Source organism: Pantherophis guttatus, chromosome 6, assembly GCF_059756535.1.
Source record: "Pantherophis guttatus breed Tessera chromosome 6, ASM5975653v1, whole genome shotgun sequence".
Classification (NCBI taxonomy): domain Eukaryota; kingdom Metazoa; phylum Chordata; class Lepidosauria; order Squamata; family Colubridae; genus Pantherophis; species Pantherophis guttatus.
The window spans coordinates 81,679,803-81,704,531 of NC_142068.1; the positions used below are offsets into that span (position 1 = coordinate 81,679,803).

Genomic DNA, 24,729 nt, shown 5'->3' on the forward strand with positions numbered 1-24,729 from the left:
ATTTGTCTTCTATTTAAAAGGAGACGTTGAGGAGATTGTAAATTTTCTTGGCATATACATGAATCAAGTTTTCAAATCTCTAAACCTCTCATTGTTATCTTAACAAAAGCACATTTTACAAAATTGTGCACAGTTCATACACGGGACGCATTTCTCAAATTTTATATGACATGCAATTTATTTCCCATGCGGAGGAAAGTGATCATAATTAGGCAATTAAGTCTGTTTTTTCTCAGGCTCTGCTGCTCCCCATCAAACTTTCTAGTTTATGAATCGGAAATGCAAGTTGAAAACCATGGACCGAAATTTGCGCCACTTTTTCTTTCACTTGATCTATGCAGCTTTCAGCAATAGAATTTCAGTCTCCTACAGCTGTCACAGTCCAAGCTTTTACCATTGTTCTCTAGCTTTTTTTTTTTTAATTCTAAATAACTTTTGCTAATGCCTATCAAAACTTCAGTTATAAGGTCCATCTTCATTGTACTAAATTGGCCTTCTAGATACATTCAGGAACGACTTGATCTTTTATATACTGTCTATAACAAAGTTTTCACACTCCACATTTTGTTAGGTAAGTTATTGCCTGAATTCACTCTGCTCCCTGATCCCAGTGCTGAATTTGTACAATTGCATTGTAATTATTTCTAGCCTCTCTGTATAAATAATGCACAAACTACTGAAAAGGTGCCTTAGGGCAGGACTGTAAAATAGTCGGGTTGCAGAATGGTAGAATCCGGTTTTATCAGTTGAATGCAATAAATGATCAGAAAGTATAAATTCACAATAAATACTACTTTCTGAAGTGACTGTCACTCACATATTTTATTAAATAATACACACAGAGAACTATTTGTTTACTTATGTGTCTTATTGTAAAGTGATAGAAATAAAGATTTTCTTTTTCTTTTCTTTTTTAAAGTTGTAGAATATGATTTTCTTAATACTGCCAATTCAGGGGTGAAATCCAGCAGGTTCTGTCAGGTTCTAGAGAACTAGTAGCGGAAATTTTGAGCAGTTTGGAGAATTGGTAGCAGAAATTTTGAGTAATTCAGAGAACTGGCAAATACTACCTCTGACTGGCCCCAGAGTGGGGTGGGAATGGAAATTTTGCAGTATCCTTCCCCTGGAGTGGGGTGGGAATGGAGATTTTGCAGTATCCTTCCCCTGCCACACCCACAAGCCACGCCCACCAAGCCACACCATGCCCAAGCCATGCCCACAGAACTAGTAGTAAAAAAAAATTGGATTTCACCACTGTGCCAATTGTATTCTAGCTCTGAGAAATAGTGAAAGCATTTTCTCAGCTCAGCACTGTTGCATTTGAAAGCCCTAAATGAAATACATCCTCCTTTCAGTTTGTAAGTTCATTTCTAGGTAACTAACTTCAGAAGAAAAATAGAACTACTATTTATAAGGGGAAGTGTCTATTATACCTTAAATCTTTTTTTTTTTAACCTCAGGAGCAATAATATGCGAATATATTGCTATATGGCCACACAGTTTATGTCTCTAAAACTTCATCACATTTTCTTATTTTTATCCCCTCTAGAAACATCATCAGTTTTGCTATCTATAAAACATTCTTGTTTATATTAACATGACAAAATAAGATCTTATAGAATCTATGCAATATGAAGCAAATTTAATAAAGTTGATAATCCATGTCTAGACATAGGCTGCAAGGGTTCCGATGCATGCCCTAATTAAATCACAAGTCTTGAGCCAAGCTTCAAAAGAAATCCAATTATTTATTACGAGCTTCATATCGGCACGTTCCCAAGTGAAGCCAGCTCTGACCCTATGTAATTTACATTCCAATTATGATCCTGTTTTCCCCCTCCCCCCAGGGTGTGTCATCAATCACATTCACCTATGGAGCAATTTCGCGGGTTGTAGAAGTCACTCCCTTCCGGCTGCTGCAGGTAATCCTGGGATACAGCCTTAAGAGAGATAAGCATGGAATGTGCATCTGACTTTGGCTGCTGTGCAGTTTCGCCAGTTCCCCATCCCTCCTGGCCTATGGCACTCGAGAGCAGGCCAGGGATACTTTGCAAGTTGACATAGGCATCTGAAGTGTTTTTCTTCGTTCGTTCCTCATATTTCATTTGGAAGGATGCTTTCTCACTTTGAACCCAAGCATCTTCCAAATATGAAGTTCTGTAAATTTTCAGGATTGGCTTAACTATAGTGCTGGAGATCTGAATCAGAAAGGAAATCCAGAGCTGCCTATAGTGAACCAAGTGGAAATGTGCTGATGATAGCCATAGGGTGATTATTTCATTAAACTTCTGAAAGATGTTTTGATCTCTTTTTTTCATCACATGAAAGGGAATGTTGGGGAGGTGATGAATCACTCTGTTTGTGGATAATACTGCAAAGAATCCAACATCAGGGGGCGTAAAATGAAAATGAGAGTTTATTGCTGTTGTTTATTCTGAACTGCAGCTGAAGAGAAATAGTACCTTGCATATAAACAATATTTATAATCAAAATTATTACAAACAGAACATCAATGAACCATACAATCATCTCATTATATCAGGCTATTACCATAGGGGATTTCTTTGGGTAGATAAGTGAATGGCCTCAGACCTGATACGATTTTTGTCTGATGTTGCACTATGCATTGGGCAGCCGTATGAATAGATTATAGATGATAGATAGATGATAGATAGATGATAGATAGATAGATAGATGATAGATAGATAGATAGATAGATAGATAGATAGATAGATAGATAGATAGATAAAAGATAGATAGATAGATGATAGATAGATAGATAGATGATTGATAGATAGATGATAGATAGATAGATAGATAGATAGATAGATAGATAGATAGATAGATAGATAGATAGATAGATAGGCAGGCAGGCAGGCAGGCAGGCAGGCAGGCAGGCAGGCAGGCAGGCAGGTAGACGAGAAAGAGATTGTGCTAGCTGCCATAAGATCATTAGTGATTTCTATGCTATTGTCTTTCGAAATATTTGGACAGTTTGGGTCACTTTTTTTTTTTTTTTTGCTTTAGTGATAGTTTTAATTTTACATTTTTAAAACATTCAAAAAGGTCTGTTTGCAAGAGCTTTTGCAGAGAAAAGTAAAAAAAAACCAAAACCCCAATGTGCATAAAAAAGCCAGAATTTTGATTACCTGATCACAACCTTTACTAGAAGGTTGGGCCATAAGAAAGGCTAAGCACCAAAGAATTGAGGCCTTTGAACTATGGTGCTGGAGAAGACTCCTACAAGTCCTTTGGACTGCAAGGCGGTCACACCGGCCAGTCCTAGAGGATATCAACCCTGATTGCTCTTTAGAAGGCCAGATCCTGAAGATGAAATTCAAATACTTTGGCCACCTAATGAGAAGGAAGGACTCACTGGAGAAGAGCCTAAGAAGAAGAAAAGAAGAAGGGGATGACAGAGAATGAGGTGGCTGGATGGAGTCACTGAAGCAGTCGGCGTGAGCTTAAATGGACTCCAGAGGATGGTAGAGGACAGGAAGGCCTGGAGGAACGTTGTCCATAGGGTCGCGATGGATCGGACACAACTTTGCAACTAACAACAACAACAAACCTTTACTATAGAAGGGGAAAATGAAAATAAAAAAATAAAAAAGTGTGTTACAGTAAAAACAGTAAGGGGTCTTTGCATGCTAAACCTCTAGCTACATTCCAACTCAATTATATTCATCATGGACTGCAGCAATAACATGCACTTATGTCATATGAAGTTAGAGATCATATAATTACTAAAATTTAATTTAGATGATTGGTGATCAACAATGACCTGCTAAAGGTTTCAATGTGAAAATATAAATCTCCTCAGCCAGGATGTCTATGAGGTGGGAGGATTCGGTGGATATCCAAATGTCAAGGGCTGCGAATCATTTATAGAACTGTCTTTCAGCCTTGGTAACTTGAACATGTGTGAAGCCAGCTTGGAGAATTCTGGAAGTTGAAGTCCACCCATCTTAAAATAACCAAGGCTGAGAAACATTAATTTATAGTATAAATTAATACATATATTAATTTAATAATAAATATAAATATTAAAAAATATATAAAAAGATGTTGAGACTCTAGAAAAAGTGCAGAGAAGAGCAACCAGGATGATTAGGGGACTGGAGACTAAAACATACAATGAACAGTTAGAGGAACTGGGCATGGTTAATCTAGTGAAGAGAAGGACCAGGGGAGACATGATAGCAGTCTTCCAGTACTTGAGGGGCTGCCACAGAGAGGAGGGAGTCAAACTATAATTCCAAAGCACCTGAAGGCCAGACAAAGAATAATGGATGGAAACTGACCAAGGAGAGATTCAACCTGGAAATAAGGAGAAAGTTTCTGACAGTGAGAACAATCAACCCATGGAACAGAAGTTGCCTTCGGAAGTTGTGGGAGCTTCATCACTGGAGGCTTTCAAGAAGAGATTGGACTGCCATTTGTCAGAAATGGTGTAGGGTCTCCTGCTTGGGCAGGGGGTTGGACTAGATGACCTACAAGGTCCCTTCCAACTCTGTTAATCTATAATCAGTATATTATACAGTTCTATCAGTTTATTGCTTTGCTTTGTAAAAGGCATAAACAGTGATATTTATTTTTTTTCCTGTTAATTGTAATACCGCTTAAGCAAATCCAGGAAGATACATGAACGTCAGTTATTATATTGTTGAGATTTGATCTCTTTTATCATATACAGTATATTAGCAACCATTAATCTTAGCATCTATATTTCTGGCTGATCTCCTTATCAGCTAGGAAAAGAACACCACTTGTGAAACAAAGGCTTCATTGGCATCATGTAAACACCAGGGTCACCAGCATTGTTATAATCCCACTGCAATTTAGTGAAATTCTTCTTGTTTTATCTGGCACAGGACAAAATTTTACACTTACCAAACTTGGCAGTGTTCCTTCTATGCTCAGAGGAATTCTTCCTGGGAATAGCTCCAGGTTTTCAAATGAATGCCCCTAACTGTTAACTCAGCCTTTCCCTAGATGCTACCTTCTCTCCAAATGAGATAAAATATAACCTAAAGTTACCTATTATTCCTTTTTTAAAGTACACAGTATATACTCAGTCAGTGTGGATAGATGCTTTTTTTTTTTTGCTTCCTAGATCACAGAGTGATGACAAAGGACAGCAGACACTTTGAATAGGAATGAGCAAGATTTTGTTTAAGATTTTTTTCTTCTTCTTGGCAATCCTTCATATAGAATCAAAGATGAATCAGATACATCAGACAGGCTTCAGAAAAGTGGATATCATGTTTGATGCCACATGGATCTGGATCCACATCAGAGGTGGTATTCAGCCGGTTCGCACCGGTTCACACGAACCGTTGGCAGAAATTTGGCCAAGGTCACCGAACCAGTAGCATTGGCCGTCTGCCCACGCCCCTGAACTGGTCCCCCAGTTGCTGCTCACTCACCACGCCCACCATCTTCATCACCACCATGTTCTTTATGTACGTGCATCCCATTGCCTTGCAAGTCCAATGGGATGCGCATGCGTGAAGAACATGGCGGCGACGGCAGCAGCTTTTTCCATGACCTCTAGTACTTTTCGGTGACCTGCGGCTTCTTTGCCAGCTGCTTTCCAGCAGCAGCGGCTGGCTGGGGGCCACCGAAAACTCCGGTCAGCTTGCCTTCCAGACTCTTGACCAGCTGCCGTGGAAGATAAGCAGCCCGAACAAAGAGGTGGTGAGGGGGGAGGAAGCAGGGCTAGGGCCAGGGCTGCTAAAGGAGGGGAAACAGGGGTGACTGGCGAAGGGAGGGTGGGGGTAGATAGGTGGAAATTTTCCTACCTTTTCCTGTGAGAATGGCTGGGGGGGCTCATGTGATTGAGTGGGTGTGGGGATGAGTGATGTCAAGTTGGCTACACCCACTCAATCACATGCCTTCCCCACCTAGCCACACCTACCGAACTCGTAGCGAAAATTTTTGAAACCCACCACTGATCTACACTCAGCGTATTGTCCACAAAGCTCCTGGCTATATAACTGGAACTTAGTCCCAGAGTTGTGGAGATGGCCTTGAGGCAAATATCAGAAACTGTTACACAAACAAAATGTGCAGAAATGTTCCTTAAGCCTTGTGAAAAGGATAGTATTGGGAAGAGAATCGGGTGGCTCATTTTTGACTCAATGAGGTACAAAGGAGAGGGGAGGAAAATCACAATCAGACTTCAATATTATCATCTCGCAAAGCATCCCCGGCCTGCTCTCGAGTTGCCATAGGCAGGAGGGGGAAAACTGATGGAGCAGCATGGCAGCCACAACCAGAAGCACATTCCACACATATCTTTCTCAAGGCTGTATCCCAGGTTATTTGGAACAGCCAGAGGGGATCTCTACAGCCCGTGAAAGTGCTCCATTGGAGAATGTGATTTATGACACACCCTGGGAGGAGGGGGAAAACAGGGTCATAATTGGGCCGTAAATTACATGGGGCAGAGCTGGCTTCACTTGGGTACGTGCCGACATGTTGCTCCTAATAAATAACTGGATTTTTTTTGAAGCTTGGCTTGAAACTCATGATTTAATTAGGTCAGAACCCTGACAGCAAGGCAACTCTGCCCCATGTAATTTATGATAACCTCTGAGGTCCCTTCCAGCCCTAGAATCTATGTTCCATGTTCTAAAAAGACATTCTCTATAAATTTAAGAAGAAGGTCTTTTTCCAAATCACATGTAGAGATAGTTGAGCAGGAATATTACATTCCATACCAATTGAATAAAAAAGCTTTGGATCCCTGTAACTGACTTGAGAGCGTGCAAAGCCCAAACGTTGGTTGGTGTCAGACCTCCAGACACATCTTTCATTTTCCAGTACAGGTAGTCCTCGACTTACAACAGTTCATTTAGTGACCATTTAAAGTTACAATGGCACTGGAAAAAAAGTGAATTTATGACCGTTTTTTTACACTTATGACCATTGCAGCATCTCTATGGTCACGTGATCAAAATTCAGATGCTTGGCAACCATTTATGATGATTGCCATATCCCCAGGTCATGTGATCCCCTTTTGTGACCTTCTGATAAGCAATGCCAATGGGGGAGCCAGATTAACACAACCATGTTGCTAACTTGACAGCTGCAATGATTCACTTAACAACTGTGGAAAGAAAGATTGTAAAATGGAGCAAATCTCACGTAATAACTGTCTTGCTTAGCAACAGAAACGTTGGGCTCAATTGTGGTCATAATTCAAGGAGGGTTGAGTGCACCCTTTGTCTGATGAGCAGTGGCAGAAATTTGGACAAAAATTGATATCCTTCTCACTCTAGAAAATCATGCTAGAACCATTGCTGGAGGAACTCAATACAAAGCTAAAACATACTAGCCATGGATGCAGGACAGAATTTTACATTTCCTCCTGTTTTTGAAAGCCTATTTTAGTATTTATCTTAGTATTTACATCAGTGGTGGGATTCAGCCGGTTCGTATCGGTTCGGACGAACCGGTAGTTGTGACCTGTAGGTGGCCCTGCCCCCCTGCCCCGGCGCTATGCCATCCTATTTAGCTGTGTTTTTTAAGCCGTGTGCATTCATGCAAGCGCGCGAGCAAAACATATGCCCAGAAGGCCGCGCTCATATGCGGAAGGCACACACGTGCTCACATTTTTGGTGCTGGGATAAACGGGTTGTTAAATTATGTAAACCTTTGGTTTACATCTATGACTTAAAGAAGAGCTGGAAAACTACCTGGCACCCATGTAATTAACTAGTTTGTAGGCAATATTCAGGCTTTATAACTCATTTACACCTTCTTGGAGTATAAGTGAGGCCTTTTTATAGTTTCAGTATAGGAAAATCTACCTAGCAACTTGTAACAAAAAATCCAATTGCTTTCAAGAATGAGTTTCCAATTACTGAGTCTGTCCTTGACATGGCAACTACAATAATTTAAAGTTTACCTCTAGTTGACTGACTGGACAGATAACAGAAAAGTATAGGAAAGCCAAATGCTATATGTAGAAAACTCCAAAATCTATATTTATTTTTTCCCCGTCCACAATTTGTTGCAATGGTTCCATTTACTTCTCAGTTATTAATTAGAGGAGAAACTATTTTGCGCATATAACCTCTTTGACCCTTCCGATTTCTCTTTCTTCCTGATATCCTGATGTTATAGCCAACATTGCTAATAAGCTAATTGCTGTTTTTCTAATTATTTTTAAACTATTGTTTCAACTCAGTGTATGTGCCATCCAAGATGTGACAAGAAAGGTCACTGACTTTGTTTTTCTCTAGTTGAAGTTGATGTGTATATATATTTTTTTGCCAGTGATGGGAAAGAAGGAAATAGACGAGGGTTGGAATGGGCTGACAAGAATTGTGTACCAGATAAATGTGCTAAACTTTAGTTTGTAAGATATTCAGAGGTGAGGAATCAATTTTAGTTTATAAAGTGATTGGGTTAATGCATATTTATAGCCTTGTTTATGTGCATGTGTGTCTTTGTGTGGATGTGTGCAAGATAGATAGATAGATAGATAGATAGATAGATAGATAGATAGATAGATAGGTAGGTAGGTAGGTAGGTAGGTAGGTAGGTAGGTAGGTAGGTAGGTAGGTAGATAGATAGATAGATAGATAGATAGATAGATAGATAGATAGATAGATAGATAGATAGATAGATAGATAGATAGATAGATAGATAGATGAATGAATGAATGAGAGATAGAGAGAGATTGTGACAGCTGCCATAGATCATTATGAATTCATGACAGACAGACAGACAGACAGACAGACAGACAGACAGACAGACAGATAGATACCTGGAGTCCTAGTGGATGATAACTTAAACATGAACCAGCAGTGCAGCAGCAGCCAAAAACACCTAATGCAATCTTTGGTTGTATAAACAGAGGCATAGAATCAAAATCATGTGAAGTATTAGTACCACTTTACAAACCCTTAGTAAGACCACATCCGGAATACTTCATCCACATCTTGCTTTGGTCATTTCAATGAAATATATAAGAATAAAAACCATCTCAGCACTCATGGAACTCAAGGAAATTTCATTTGCTTTCAGCAGGATTTAATTTGAGAATCTTCTCAGTGTAGCAAGAATTTTGAAGTGTTGAAGACAATTGGAGAGAAGAAAATGGTACGACGTATAAGAGTGTATTACAGAGGCCCCCATTATTGCCTCTGTAACTTCCAGTTGGTTTCTGGGCCCATTCAAAGTGCTGGTTTGGAGTTATAAAACTCTACTTAGCTCAGGACCTGATTGAACATCTCTTCCTGTTTTTATCTACTTATGCCTTATATTTTGTACAGAGACATTTTCTGAATGCTTCAGTGGAAAACTCCTGTGGGAAAGAGGAACTCTTAATAGCATGTAACCTACATGAGTAATGATGAACTATAGCTTGTAGCTTCAGAGCTAGAGGTAGCTATTGATCATCATCAAAATCTCCTCCTCTTCCTCCTTCTCCTCCTCCTCTTCCTCCTCCTCCTCCTCCTCCTTTTCCCCACCCCCCCACAACACAAACCAGGATAAATAATTGCTTCGCTGACTAGTATTTTTTGGAAATTTGATTTTGACCCAGGAATCTAGGACTTGTTCAAGTAACACCATAAAATGGTGAAGAAGATTTACTATGCATATGGCACTTAATTACTTATCTTTGTTGTATTATAAGAACATGTTTTCAGATGCTTGAATTGCTCTTTCCTTTGCCTCATATTTTAAAACATTCTCTAAGCTATTCTAAGGTTATTTTATAAAGAAATGAGATTAAAAAATTGCAAATGCAATTCTAGCATATCTAAAACAGCAGCATAAAAATAATACAATAATGACGTTTTGGAATGTCTGTGGCAAGTTAAGAGGATATTTCCATATAAATGAGATTTCTAATTTTTAAGTTATAAAAGCGACAAAATTTTGACCTTCCCAATTTGTGTAATAGATCAAGCCATCTTACTCTGCCATAATCACTGTATTTATGCAGTCCATCATTGTTTACTGTTAAGTGGCAGTGGCTTGTCAAAGTCATTGAAGGCATCAAATCTCCTATCCCTTAAAAAAAAAAACACCCAATATTTTTTGTTCTCAAAGACTTCCAATTCAGTTCAAACCTTTATTGTCAGAGTACAACATGTGTACAATGAGATTGGCTGAGCCTCCCTTCGTGCACCCCCCCCCCGACACAATACAACTCACAGTGAAAGACAAAAAAGAAAAAAGAAAATCCCTAGCTCAGTGAATCCTACTAACAAACACTCAGTCCTATGACACCTAGTGAACTTATTGCACATCGTGCCGACTCCGCAAGTCAATCGTACTATGTTGTTGTAGAGTTATTTTCCATTCAGGAGTCTGACAGCCCACAGCTAAAAACTGTTCTTCAGCTTATTTGTGCGGCCGTCTATGCTTCTCTATCTCCTTCCTGAAGGAAGGAGAATAAAGACTTGCTGACCAGGGTTTGAGTCGTCCCTAAGGATTTTCCTCACTCTTCTAAGGCAGCAAGCCCTAGCGATGTCGTCTAGTGGTTATCACAGGACAGCCCACAATGTTTTGTGCTGTCCTCACCACCCTCTGTAATCCCTCCTTTCCTATTTGGACCAGTAGATTTTCCAGTATATGATACATTCTTTAAATTTTGGGGAGATAATAGCTTGTTCTTTGTCAGCATATTGATTTGTAGAATTTTGTTGAGTCCATTCTTCTTCCATTTTATGTGTGTGTGTGAGAGAGAGAGATCAGTCCTGTATCATTTGCACAGAGGCATCGCATTTGGGGCCCCATTTTTCTTTATGAGGGAAAAATATCTGACCAAGACAATGTACTGTACATACTGCTACTTTATTTACATCTACTGTCTAATTGTTACTATTTGCTGCTCCTCAGTATGATCCAACAATTTACACTGACTCCTATTCACATCCTTATCACCGCCTTGATATTTACTTCTAAAATCTTCTTTATACAAATTTGTTCCCTTCATTTGAAGAAGTGAATGGAATAATGAAAATTGTATGTGATAATAAAAATGGTCAGCCTTTAAGGTTCTATATAACTTTTGTTATTCTTTGCCTTCACAGGACAGCAAATGATAGATCTAACTCCCAACAATATTTTACTCAAGTTTACTCACTTTTGCTATATTGACATTCCAAGTACCGGTTCTATGAAAAGCAATTGAATGAGATGCATGCTATATATCAGTGATGGCGAACCTTTTTGGCACCGAGTGCCGAAAAGGTCGTGCGGAAACTTCGTGTGCATGCTTGTCGGGGCCGCGCTCTGGAAAAGCCGAACTTCTAGGTTCTAGCACGCATGTGTGCCCAACGATCATCCAGCTGGCGCACATGTGCAGGATGGTTTTTGGCACTGCCGCACACGCGAAGCGATCATGCTCCGTAAAAGCTGAACTTCCAGGTTCTGGCACACATGCGCATCTGACAATCAGCTGGCTGGTGCCCATGCGCACATTGGTTTTCAGCACTGCCACACGCACAAAGGACAGCTGATTGTCGCGTGCCAGAAACCTGGAAGACAAACAGGCAAGGCCGTGTGTGCCGGGCGACATGGCTTCGCATGCCACTTTGGGCACGCGTGCCATAGGTTCGCCATCATGGCTATATATTCTTAGATGCTAATAATTGACTAGAAGAATCATTTGGATGTCTGCGTGTTCCTTTCAGAGAATCAGTTTAGGTTTGTAACTGAGCTAAAATAAAACTCTTGTATATTTTTTGCAGGTTTTTAAAAGGAAATCTTCCAGAACAGGATGTGGTTTATGATATTCCAAGAATATTTAGGGGGAAAATAGAATATTTTGCATTTCTCTATAATATTCCCTATCTGAAATATTTTACACATCCCCATGTTTGATGATATGTCCTTACTTACTTGTTTCTTTTTATCTTTAAAATACATGCAGATATCTTTGCTTGCCATTTAAATAATCTTGATGGCACTTGTATTTGCTTGGTTGTATTCAACTAATTGCATTTGACTGATAATATTTCAGATACTTTCCAATTAGAATAAAGAATATTTTCAGTGGTTACATTTTTAAATGAGTCAATGATCTCACAATACATTTTAGATTTGTATGTTCTAAATGTTGCATATGCAAGTAATTGAGCATTTTACTTTTTGATTGTGTCTCTAATAGTATCATTAGTGACAGAGGGGAATGGATTTGCATGCGATATTGAATCCGATTATAACAATAAGAGAAGATGCTACCAATGTGAAACTGCAGATGTTTTGAAGCTATAATTACATTTGCCACATTCTCTTCACTGTTGCCATTTCTTTCTTTACCCTTTTCAGCAAATTATCTTAACAGTTTTTAACAAACTGAAAGGATTTTTATTCAATAGACGTTGACGGTCTTTATTGAGACAAAGGTTTTTCAACCTAAGGAAAGTACAATACAATACTGGCAGAATATAACATAATTCTTCGCTAGTCTTTGCATGCAACACTTCTCACTCTGGCAGTACAACAGATATCCTGTTCAGGTACAACATTCTACAGTGTTTACACCTGCCAGCATAAAGAAGAATTGAAAGGCAAAACAAGAGCATAAAAGGTTTCTGGGGTCTACTGAATCATAAATCCAGATTTACAGATTACAAATCCTGTGATAAGATGATTTCACTATTAGACTGCAGTGAGCTTTGTTCATGATAACAAGTTCTTCTGCGACAACTTGAATGGATTCTTAATTAAAAAGTGGCTGTTGGTTTTTCTTACAGGAGCCGTCTTTTGAAATTACCTGTAACATTCCCAATTAATACTGCTTTATTTAAAATTCACTTAAATGGGGACACCATTAGTGGTGGGTTGCCCCCGGTTTGGACTGGTTTGCAAGAACCGGGAGTAAAACCGACGGGAGGCTCCACCCACCGCCCCGGATGTCATCATAGGTGATCTGTGCATGTGCAGAAGCGAAGTGAGCGCGCGCGCACGATCCCATTACGAACCGATAATAAAGATAAATAGAACCCAGCCCTGGACACCATGGATCAATTTAACTTTATTTTTTTTCAATGCTGTTCTAACTTTGAATGGCCACTAACCAAGGCAGTCATTAAATGATGACTATTCCTAATAAAATGCATCTCACCAAATCAGTCTGATATCAAGGGCTTTGATTATAACCCAAGCAATCGGAGGACAAAAGATCATCTAAGGTTTTCTGTGATTGTATTAAAATTTACTCACAGTGTTTTTCTTCGCCCTTGTTCAGGTGGCTAATCTTGCTTGCTCGGTATCCACAAATGAAGAAGGAATTAGCATTGTCCAAACAGCAGCCAATCACTTGGAGACCTTGTACCCTCAGGTATGACTTCTCTTTTTACTACATGTAAATACATGTGCTGTAAGTACATAGAACGGTTTTTCATTCACACAACAGTCCTTGTGCTATTTGCAGTTTGAGAATAGGATTCGTATCCATCCTTGCGTGATGTGTGATGTTTTTCCCCATTATCTCTCTCATCTTTTTTGAAGGATACTATGCTGCTTGAACTAAGAAAGGTTTAGTCTGCTTTAGATCATCCTTTCAGCCTCCAAGTCCTGTTCATTTGAGCTGCAATCTTTGGCTCTATTGATCAGAATATATATTCCCTTTAAACAAAAGTCTTGATGGTATAATTTATTAGCACTTAAATAAATCTCTCAGAGCTTCTCTCACGGTAGCTTCATTATTCAGGGCTGAAATTGCTTTTTGTAGATAAAATGTAGGAGAGGATGAGAATCTCTTCACTGGCTCCACCCTTGAGCTCCATCAAGCTAATCAGGAGCTTACATGCATACAATTGTGCATATAATACAGAGGCACTTTGCCTTCTTTCTATAAGATGTGTTATTTTGGGTGCCAATCAGGGTTCTGACTATAACTTCTCAAGCTTTACAAGGCATGATCTCCCTGAGTTCACCTGTGCATCCCACAGGGTAGGGGACACCTGCCCATCCCACTCCAGGCCCCTTCCCTCAAATACTGTCGTCTTGTGTGCTTTTGGAAGCATGTCTTTCCCATTGCAGCCAGAGGTGGTATTCAGCCGGTTTGGACCAGGGGTGAAATCCAGCAGGTTCTGACTGGTTCTGGAGAACCAGTAGTGGAAATTTTGAGCAGTTCAGAGAACTGGCAAATACCACCTCTGGCTGGCCCCAGAGTGAATGGAGATTTTGCAATATCCTTCCCCTGGAGTGGGGTGGGAATGGGGATTTTGCAGTATCCTTCCCCTGGAGTGGGGTGGGAATGGAGATTTTGCAGTAACCTTCCCCTGCCATGCCCACCAAGCCACGCCCACAGAACCGGTAGTAAAAAAAAATGGATTTCACCACTGGTTTGGACCGGTTTGGGTGAACTGGTAGTGGCGACCTGCGGCTGGGCGGTGGGCGCCCACCCTCCCGGGCACAATCCCATCCTATATCACTGTTTTTTTGAAACATGTGCAGACTGCACGCGCATGTGCGAATTGCCGTGTTGTTTGATGTTGCACGCACGTGCGCTCACATTTCTGGTGCTCGCCAAACCCGTAGCTACAGTATGTGAAACCCACCTCTGATTGCAGCCCCTGTCCTATGGACCCCGTCACCCCTAGGATCCTATAGGTCCCTGTCCTTTCATCCTTCCAGACAGCACTTAAAACCTGGCTCTTCCCCCAGAAGAGATGAGATGGGATGAGAACGAGAGTGCATTAAAGAAGGCTGGCTGCAGCACCAGATTTTCTGATTTTATTATTTTTTTCTTGCTAGTGATTTTTCTACCACTTTATATTGTTTTAGACCATTTTATTGGTTATTTGCCATCCAGAGTTTGTTTTGAAACATGTGCAGTTCTATAAATGTTTTTTTTATATATATAAATAAAATATATAAACAGCAAGGCTGACTTCCACTGTATGGCCTAGAAAGGCAAACCTGGGCTGCAGAATTTGAATGGTTGTTAGAAGGCGCCCAAGAGTTAGAATTGGATGTACCTTTACTGACATGTAGAGGCCATCTGGAATTTTGTCTGGGTATGAAACTTTTTTTTTTTATTGCAAAAGTTTTACAATTACATTTTCTCCCCTTTTCCCCCCCCCACCACCCACCCCAAACTTCCAAACCTCCCTAACCCTCCCTAACCCTCCCCTCCCCCCAGACTTCCACACAATATACTCATATCCAATACAAAACCCCCCTTAGTATAAAACTTGTATAAAACTTGAACCCCTCCCTCCCCCTTATAATTTCTCTTTTTATCTTCATTACATTAAAAAATTTCTAATACATTATTTTCAAGTAAAAGCTATTTGATACTTCCTAGTTTGATATTTGTTCTGAACATATTCTATCCACTTTTTCCATTCCCATTCATAAGTCTCTTGTAAACAATCTTTTAAGTATGCTGAAATCTTCGCCATCTCTGCAAAACTGGCCATCTTCAAAGTCCATTCCTCAATAGTGGGCAAGGCTTCATTCTTCCAGTATTTACCTATCAACAATCTTGCTGCTGTTATCATATACAATATCAATTTTGTTTCACCCAATGTAAAACCCTTAACTATACCCAATAAAAACAATTGTGGAGAGAATTGAATTTTTTTCTTCAAAACATTCTGCATGACCCACCAAATTTTTATCCAAAAAGCCTTAACTTTCCTACAGGTCCACCAAACATGATAATACGTAGCATCCAAACATTCACATCTCCAACATTTTGGCTGAACATTAGGGTACATACATGATAACTTTTTGGGGTCTAAGTGCCATCTATAAAACATTTTATAGAAATTTTCCCTCAAATTCTGCGACTGTGTAAATTTAACGTTCTGAACCCAATTTTTTTCCCATGTTTCCAACATCACTGGTTCTTCAAAATTTTGAGCCCACTTAATCATACAATCTTTAACTAGTTTGGTTTCTGAATCCCTTTCTAACAAAACATTATAAAGCCTTTTAATATGCATTGGACCTTTCTCTTTTATGTGTCTAACCAATTCTTCCTCGTGCAACATAATACCAGTTTTTTGGTCCTCTTTCCATCTCAATTGCAATTGATTATATTGTAGCCAGGTTATATTAATCCCTTCAGCCAACAGTGTCTGTAGTGTCTTCAGCTGCCATCTGCCCGCATCTGTAAAAAGAACCTCTTTATATAAAACCCCCCCGAGTGACATTATATTTGTATTCCACAAAGTATGACCAAGATCCAGCCATAGCGGTATTTTATAATCCCATTTGAATCGGTGCTTCTTCCAAACTCTCATCAAAGAGTCTCTATGGCTTTTAAATACTTTGTCGACTTTGTTATCATAAAATAAGTAGGCATGCCATCCAAATTCAAGATCAAAACTTTCTACATTCAATATTCCAGTCTTTTTCCTTCCAAACCAATCACTTGTTAGAGTCAAAGCTGCTGCATCATAATATAGCTGTAGGTTTGGTAGTTTAAGACCTCCCCTTTCTGGAACATCTTGCATAATTTTCAATTTCACTCTCGGGTTTTTCTCGTTCCAGACAAACTTATTCACTCCAGCTTGCCACACTTTCAATTGTTTATCACTTTTAAGCACCGGAATCATTTGAAACAAAAAAAGAAATCTTGGCAAAATGTTCATCTTAACTGCTGCTATTCTTCCAAGTAGAGACAGTTGCAGTTTTTTCCAGGTCTCCATATCTTTCTGCACCTCTCGCCACAACACCTCATAATTATTTTGAAACAATGGGTATGAAACTTTTAATATTAGAAATTGTTAGACACAGCAGTCCTGTGCATATTTATATGAACATATGAAAGGTGTTGGTTATCACCTTTAAAGTGCTCCATGGCATAGGGCCTAGCTATCTTCGAGACTGCCTGCTGCCACCGACGACCTCCCATCGACCCGTGCGCTCCCACAGAGAGGACCTCCTCAGGGTGCCATCAGCCAAACAGTGCAGGCTGGTGACCCCCAGGGGGAGGGCCTTCTCTGTGGGGGCACCTACCCTCTGGAATCAGCTGCCCCCAGAGATAAGGAGAATCCAAGACCTCGGTGCCTTCCGCCGTGCCCTTAAAACCTTCTTTTTCCAGCAAGCCGGGCTGGCCTAATTTTTTTTTAAGTGTTTTTAATTGTTTTGTTTATCGTTTTTAATTAATGGGGCCAAATTTATATATATATTTTAACTGTATTTTAATATTTGTATTTGATGTTTTTACTTGGCTGTTCACCGCCCTGAGTCCTCAGGGAGAAGGGCGGTATACAAATTCAAAATAAAATAAAAATTAAAAATAAATAAACATAAACGACACAGAAACGACACAGAAACGACTGTTTTATTCTGGCTGTTCACCACCCTAAGTCCTGCTGGAGAAGGGCGGATACAAATTAAAACAAATAAATAAATAAAATAAATACAGAGGTTACTGCCAGGTAAAATTGGTCTGACACAGGCTTCCTGAGACAGTAAAAAGCACACAATTAGTCCCCAAAATCCTCTTTTTATTTCAAGGGCTGTGAATTCTGTTCATTCACAGACTGTTCATTCTCATTCTGTTCATTCACAGACGAGTCACAAATAGTTGTAAAGAGTCCGACAGAAGTCTGTCCCAGTCCTTTCGGGATAAGGCTGATAAGCACCCACCTTTATCTCCCTTGACATGCTGCCAAAGACCTAACTGGCAATTAGCTTTGCAAGGCCACACGGAACACAGAGTCAAAACGGAGCTGCAGAATTTAAACCAGCCAGAATGAACAACATTGCTTCCTGCAAAGGTTCACGTGCCTTTGCTCCTCCTTTATGTCTTGTGGGAGGGGCCAATAATCTCCAAGCTCTACTCCCGAGTCGGCCCTTTTGTTTTAACTGTTCTTGCCTTCTTGCAGCTCTGCGCATGCGCGCACTAGAATAGGCTCCCCCTGTTCCTCTGCCTCACTGATGTCTGAATCTGGAGGCTCTGGAGTCCACACATAACTCCTAAATGGCCCTGGCCCCTCTCTGCCTCTGATGCAGAGCCCTCATCTGAGCCTTCCCCAGACTCCAGGACTGGCCCATGTTCCTCCCCAACCTCCTCACCATTCGACTCTGCTGCCAGCTCCGGAGGCCGCCAGCGGACCACAACACTGGTATAGGAAAGCGGCTTGAGTTCCACTATTGATAAACGTGTGCAAGATACCATGGATAATCATGGATAAGCCCATCTGCAGATAGAAGCTGACCTTTGAAATTTCAACCAAAAATATTATGAAAAATGTGTCACCCATGGATAAGCAGTCATTGAATCGCAGACATAAAACTGCAAACGGTTACGTCATCATTTACAAAATCGTGTGATATTCAGATCGTGACAGGCTTTAAAAATCAGCTCGGCTTTGCAGAAAAGCCAATTTTGGTGTGTATTTTAGAACTTAAAACTCTTGGTTTATCAGTGAGTATATGTAATATCTGTTATCAAACTATCTTCTCAGCTAGCGTTAATATAATAATGCAGAGCTGCCAAGACTCCTGATACAGAGCATGATTCAGAGATGGGCCAATTTGAAAAGAACGTTCAAACATCTAAATAAATTTGGAAGCATTGTCGTCATTCAATGGAAAAATTTCTGATTTCTGTATCATCTCTTTGCCCTGGAAGATTGAGTCAAATAATGCTTCTCTTCTTAGATTCACCACGATAGTGGTTGCTGTTGTTTATAAGACTAAAACATTGAAACACAAGTTAGTGCGTCAACATATCCATATTTTAAGGCCTGAGAACTCCATTTTTTTGTGTCTTTGGGCTGTGAATAATCTCATGAAATGGTTGATGGGAGGGCTGCTCATTCAAACATGGTGGTTGTGGAGGATATAATTGGTTACAAACCACCCTAGAGATGTCAGTGTGAAAACATGTGGCTCAAAGTCCCCATTGATTTATACTGACAAGGATATATATGTTGATAATAGGGAAATGAGGACCCAGATTGTTGGGGGCAATATGCTATTTAGTATACTGTCTTTGGTGTAAGCTGCCCAGAGTCCGCGGAGAGTGGGCGGCATAGAAATATGAATAATAAATAAATAAATAAGTAAATAAATGGTAGTACAGGGGTTTAAGGCACCCTGTTATTAAGCTGGTTATTAAGACCAGCTGCCTGCAATTACTGCAGGGTTCGAATCTTGCCAAGGCTCAAGGTTGACTCAGCCGTCCATCCTTTCTAAGGTAGGTAAATTGAGGACCCAGTTGTGGGGGCAATAAGCTGACTTTGTATAAATATACAAAAGGATGAAGGCTATTGCTGAGCACATTGTAAGCCGCCCTGAGTCTTCGGAGAAGGGCGGCATATAAATCAAATAAAAAAATAAAATAAATCATCCTAATAGGAAGGGATAGAAAAATGGCAGGAAGTTGGTACATTTCCACTAGAAAAGACTCCAATTGCGGCAAGTGTGATGTGAATGTGAATCGAGATTCACATCAATTCAAAAATCAGTGTCCCAAATATGTTGTTTAAGGATACCTGGTTTTATTGCAAACTAATGGGGAAAGGTTTATTATAACTGCTTCTGATATTTATTTATTTTATTTATTTGCAAGTATTTATATGCTGCCCTTCTCCTGAAAGGACTCAGGGCGGTGAACACAGGTAAAAACAAATAAACAGATAAAAACATACAATAAAAACCCAATTAAAACCAGTTAAGATCGAATGATAATAAATAATAACACCCAAGAATCTAAATCAGCCCATTTGTTGGAATAGCCAAGTCTTCAGGCCGCGACGGAAGGAACGGAGATCAGGTGCTGTCCGGAGCTCGGTGGGTAACTTGTTTCAGAGGGCAGGGGCGCCCACAGAGAATGCCTGCCCTCTGATAGCCTGTTTATGTCCCCATTCACTTCTGCAATGAACAGGGTGTCAGCTTTGGAAGCCATATTAGCTCCAGAAGCTTCCGCACTGCCACCTTCTCATGTGTGGGAATGTAGGAGGGAGGGGGGGATTTAGTAGAGGGAATGTATTTAGACAAAATAGCACTCTTCCTTTCGGTCAAGGTCAGGACAATCCTGTGTCTGGAGGAGGAGTGGTTGGAGTGATGTCTCGAGATGGGACGGATGGTGATTGGAGCATGTGATGGACTGATGAGTGAGGAGACGGTTTTGGAGGTTTTGATTTACTGAGGGAAAACCCGGAACTCTCAGATTCATGTTTTCCCAAGATGTGCCAGTATACCTACTCTAATAAATGGAACTTTGAGAAAATGCTTGCCTCGAAGTTTTTAATTGGAATTGGGGTTTTCTGGAATGCTGACATAGTGTCCCTAGTTTGTTGTTTTGTTGTTGTCTCACATTGTTGTTTTGATTTCAGTGTGTGTCTCTTGTTCTTGATTTTTGCCCTACATTATCTCCCACTCTGATGTCTATGGAGATTCTCAGTCATCCAGGTCATAGTTGTCCCAAAGGTGCTTTTTTCAAGAGGCAACTGGTCTTTCTTGTTTTTCTTTGAAGACGTTTTGCTTTTCATCCAAGAAGCTTCTTCTTCTGACTGGATGGTGGGGAATGGAAAGATTTATATTCCTTGCAGACAGCTGGTCATTTGCATCCTTTTGGAGAGTCTTTGAGGCCTCCTGGAGGTTTGTCTGTGTCCTCAGGGTAACATGGGTAGTGCAACAGGGTATGGAGCCTTCTTGGAACTGCTGAAAGGACTGTGTTGGAAAGCTCCGTTTTCTGCAGGATGTTTTCTGCCCTGTGTCCGTTCTGTTGGAAGAAATATCCATCTGGTTCAGTTCCAAGCCTCGAGAAAGACAATGGAAACATAGTGGCTGATTGGAAAGAGGGTTTAATGGTGAACAGGTCCACCAAGCATATGGTCCTGGTGCAGCTGACCACATGGAGTTGAGAGTGGGATATTTTTGTACCACCTCTTTGGCTTTGCACTTGAGCTTCCTGTTCCTGTGCAAGAACATGTATTCTATTGGCTGTTGTGGCCATGTGGGGTCATGTTTGTCTGAGATAAGTTTGCTTGAAGTTTGCTGGGTGATGTAGTGTTCTTAGGAGATTTTCCAATGCAGTGAGCTCTGCTGCTAGTAATCCTATTATGTCCTGGAGGGTAATGTCTTAATCCCATTAGCCTGGAGCTTTTGTCTTGGAGATAGGATGACCCACTCTTTCTTAATGGGCACTAAATATCTGCTGGGAGCAGGGAGCTGGGGCTGAGTTTCTGACTCCCTTAAAATTTATATTTCTCTTTTAGGGGAAATATAATATTCTGCCTTTTTAAATATTTCTCAAAATATTTCATTCTTCCCTCACTTCACTGTTAAATGCAGGCATGGGCCGTTGGGGATGAGTCTGTAGTCTCAAACTGACTACAAACTGCAGACTACAGGACCATTTGCACTTTAGTTTGAGATGGAGACAACTCAAACTCATCCCCAACAGCCTGCGCCTGTGCAGGGCAGAGAACATCCTGTAGGGGCACAGCTCCACAGCACAGTCCTTTCAGCAGTTCCAAGAAGGCTCCACACTCATTTGTACTACTCAAGTGACCCCGAGGACACAGACAAACCTCCAAGTGGCCCAGTGGTGGGTTGCCCCCCCCCCCGGTTCGGACCAGTTCTCAAGAACCGATAGTAAAACCGGCAGGAGGCTCCGCCCACTGACCTGGATGTCATCAAAGTTGATCTTTGCGGGCGCGATGTAAACTAGAACCCACCCCTGAAGTGGCCTCAATGGCTCTCTAAAAGAATGCAAATGATCAGCTGTCTGCAGGGAATATAAATCCTTCCATTCCCCACCATCCAGTCAGAGCTGAAGAAGCTTCTTGGATGAGAAGTGAAATGTCTTCAAAGAAAAACAAGAAAGACCAATTGCCTCTTGAAAAAGCACTTTTGGGATTCCCACTCTGATGAGTTCTAGCTCTTTTATCTTTAGCTCATAGGCCACTAGCTTTGGCCTGGGCTTTTGTTGTTTTGCTTGGGGTAAAAGAGAAAAAGCAACACAGGAATACGACTGAAACAAACAAAAGGTTAAAAAGTTACGATGTTTATGTAGTTGCTTACCAAGAACATCTAAATTATATTAAAGTAACCAAAATAGCTTTACAATCCCGAAGGCATGTCACAACTTTTGATCACCTCTCATGCTTGGAAATTGAAAGTTGAAAAACACGCCCTAGAGAATTACAGTAGCTGCAAATTTTGTGCAACTCATTTAAAAAAAATAGAATTAACAAACTTTGCAAAAGACTTTACAGATCGTTGCAACCATCTGTTTTTATCCTTACATCCATTGTTGCTTTATGGAAGCACAAATAAGAGACATATTCCTCCATAGTAATATTTTTCTTAAAACGTCCTCCTGCCTCAATGCAGGTGAGCTCTATATGCTATAATTATATTTTAACACTAATCTAATATTATATGACAATTAAAAACATCAATCACAATACTTTTGAGAAGCATACTTTGCCTTTTTAGGTTGTGAAAGCAACTTGGCAAAGATAACCTCTGTACGAATAGAACTATATTTATGGTTCCAAAAAGCCCATTAAAAAGTTGTACAGTAGCCAATAAATGTGAAAAATGCTGAAAATATGTGTGGGATATTTGGAACTTTTTCATTGAGCAGATTTACATAATCCAAAGGTAACTTTACACATAGCTAATGCATAGTTATTACCAATTTGTATGCTATCCACTTCCTGTTTGGTTTTTGAAAACTAAAAAGTTATCTGGGATTATTTATGATTGTCCTTGTAGATCACGTTGTGAATAGGATGACCAATTTACTCATATATAGAAATTCCTATCTTCTCTAGATATCTACCCTCCATTTTAATACTTACCAGAGTGTTTGCAGGATTATTGTCATTGTTGTTAGTTGCAAAGTCGTGTCCGACCCATCGCGACTCCATGGTCAATGTTCCTCCAGGCCTTCCTGTCCTCTAACATCCCCCAGAGACCATTTAAGCTCACGCCGACTGCTTCAGTGACTCCATCCAGCCACCTCGTACTCTGCTGTCCCCTTCTTCTTTTGCCCTCAATCTTTCCCAGCATTAGGCTCTTCTCCAGTGAGTCCTTCCTTCTCATTAGGTAGCCAAAGTATTTGAGTTTCATCTTCAGGATCTGGTCTTCTAAAGAGTAGTCAGGGTTGATCTCCTCTACGACCGACCGATTTGATCACCTTGCAGTCCAAGGGACTCACAGGAGTCTTCTCCAGCACCATAGTTCAAAGGCCTCAATTCTTTGGCACTCAGCCTTTCTTATGGTCTTATGGTCCAGCCATACATTGCAACTGGAAAAACCATAGCCTTGACTATACGCTTTGCAGGGTTAGATTAAAAAAAAGGTCAATATGGCTGCCAGAATGGTGCACGTGACACACATTATCAGACTAAGCCCAAGAATAATATGGAACAGTTCCACCCAAGTTCAGTTCTTTATTTGCTAACATGTAACAGACAGAAACTTGCCAGACTAAACCCTTATTACCTTCCTTCTAATGGATATACCCTGAGAGATAGTCCTGCAGTGACTATCCAAATTCTCTTTCTCTGCCTCCTATCCATCTCTGGGCTGGGCTGCCTATTGTCCAGCCTCCATCCCCCCCTTTTTGAAATGTGCTCAGAGGTGGGATTCACTTACCTTCCCTACTGGTTCACAAATGTGACCACGCGCTACCATGCATGCTCGGCCTTCACACATGCTCTTTGTTCTCGTGCGCACCTATCACGCATGCACACAGCCTCCAAAACATTGTTGTGACTCCGTTACCTGAGCCTGTGTCATCGGCAGGAGAGGACTCTGAGAGTGAAGGAGAGGAGTTGGCAAGGCCTCCCTCTCCAAGACCCTCCTCTCTGGCAATGCCTTCGGTGTCCGCCGAAGGGCAAGAGATAGGGCCGGGGCCAAGCACACCCCCGCAGCCACAGGTGGACAGTGATGAGGGAAATGAGTCTTGGCTGGATCCTCGGCAGCGTCGCAGAGATAAGCATGCGCAACAGAAAAAAAGGTATGCCAGAGATTAAGCTGAGTCACTGGACCACACCCCACAGGGTATAAAAGGGGGTGAGGTGGCCATTCAGACTCTGTGACGGACAAAACTAACTACTATCGAGTCACATTGCATCTTTGGAAACAACATTATCAGCCTTGGATTTATTTTACGAACTGGACAATTATTGAACTGTGTGTATTTTGTTTATGAGTAAAGTTCTTGGCAAGCAGCTACTGGGTTGCTGCCAAGCATTTTATCAGAAGAATTGGTTGTCTGCCAGTTTATTTAACCCCTGGCTGTCTGTTTGTGTGCGTGTGTGAGATGGGGACAGAACAAACATGTCTAAATAGGACATCATTACTTCTGGGTGGGTAGGCAGAGCCTATTGCAGTTGGTGCTACCGGTTCACTAGAACTGGACAGAACTGGCTAAATCCCACCACTGAATATGCTCCTTCCTTCCTGGGAAGCTGCCACCTCACTCTACTCCTTCACACCAGCTCCTCCTCTGTGGCCTTCATTTTTCATACACATAAAAATCAAGCAGAGCTTCAGTCACACTATCACAGCTAGCATTTTGACCTTTTTTGTTTTACCCATATCCAGCAGACCCCCTGATACTTACATATATCGACATGAGCTGATTCAGTTGGAGTAGAAAGTGGGCAACAGTAAAGAGAACTTTCTGTATAAAAATATATTCAAAAGGGGATATATTTGGAAAGATGCATCCTGGGGGGGGGGAATCATACCTTTGGAAATGACTGAAGACAACCAATAGTTGTACCTGGAAAAAAAAACTGAAACTTCGTGTTAGCGTTATAT

General features: G+C 40.7%; 1 protein-coding gene across 3 annotated transcripts in view; it reads left to right on the forward strand.

Moving 5' to 3' along the window:
• Positions 1-24,729, forward strand: part of CTNNA3 (catenin alpha 3) — a 957,874-nt gene that overhangs the window by 550,657 nt on the left and 382,488 nt on the right. For all 3 annotated transcript variants that reach the window (XM_034438682.3, XM_087871803.1, XM_087871802.1), the window contains one exon: positions 13,220-13,312. In XM_034438682.3, the coding sequence (XP_034294573.2) occupies positions 13,220-13,312 (93 nt within the window). The remainder of the gene's footprint in view (positions 1-13,219; positions 13,313-24,729) is intronic.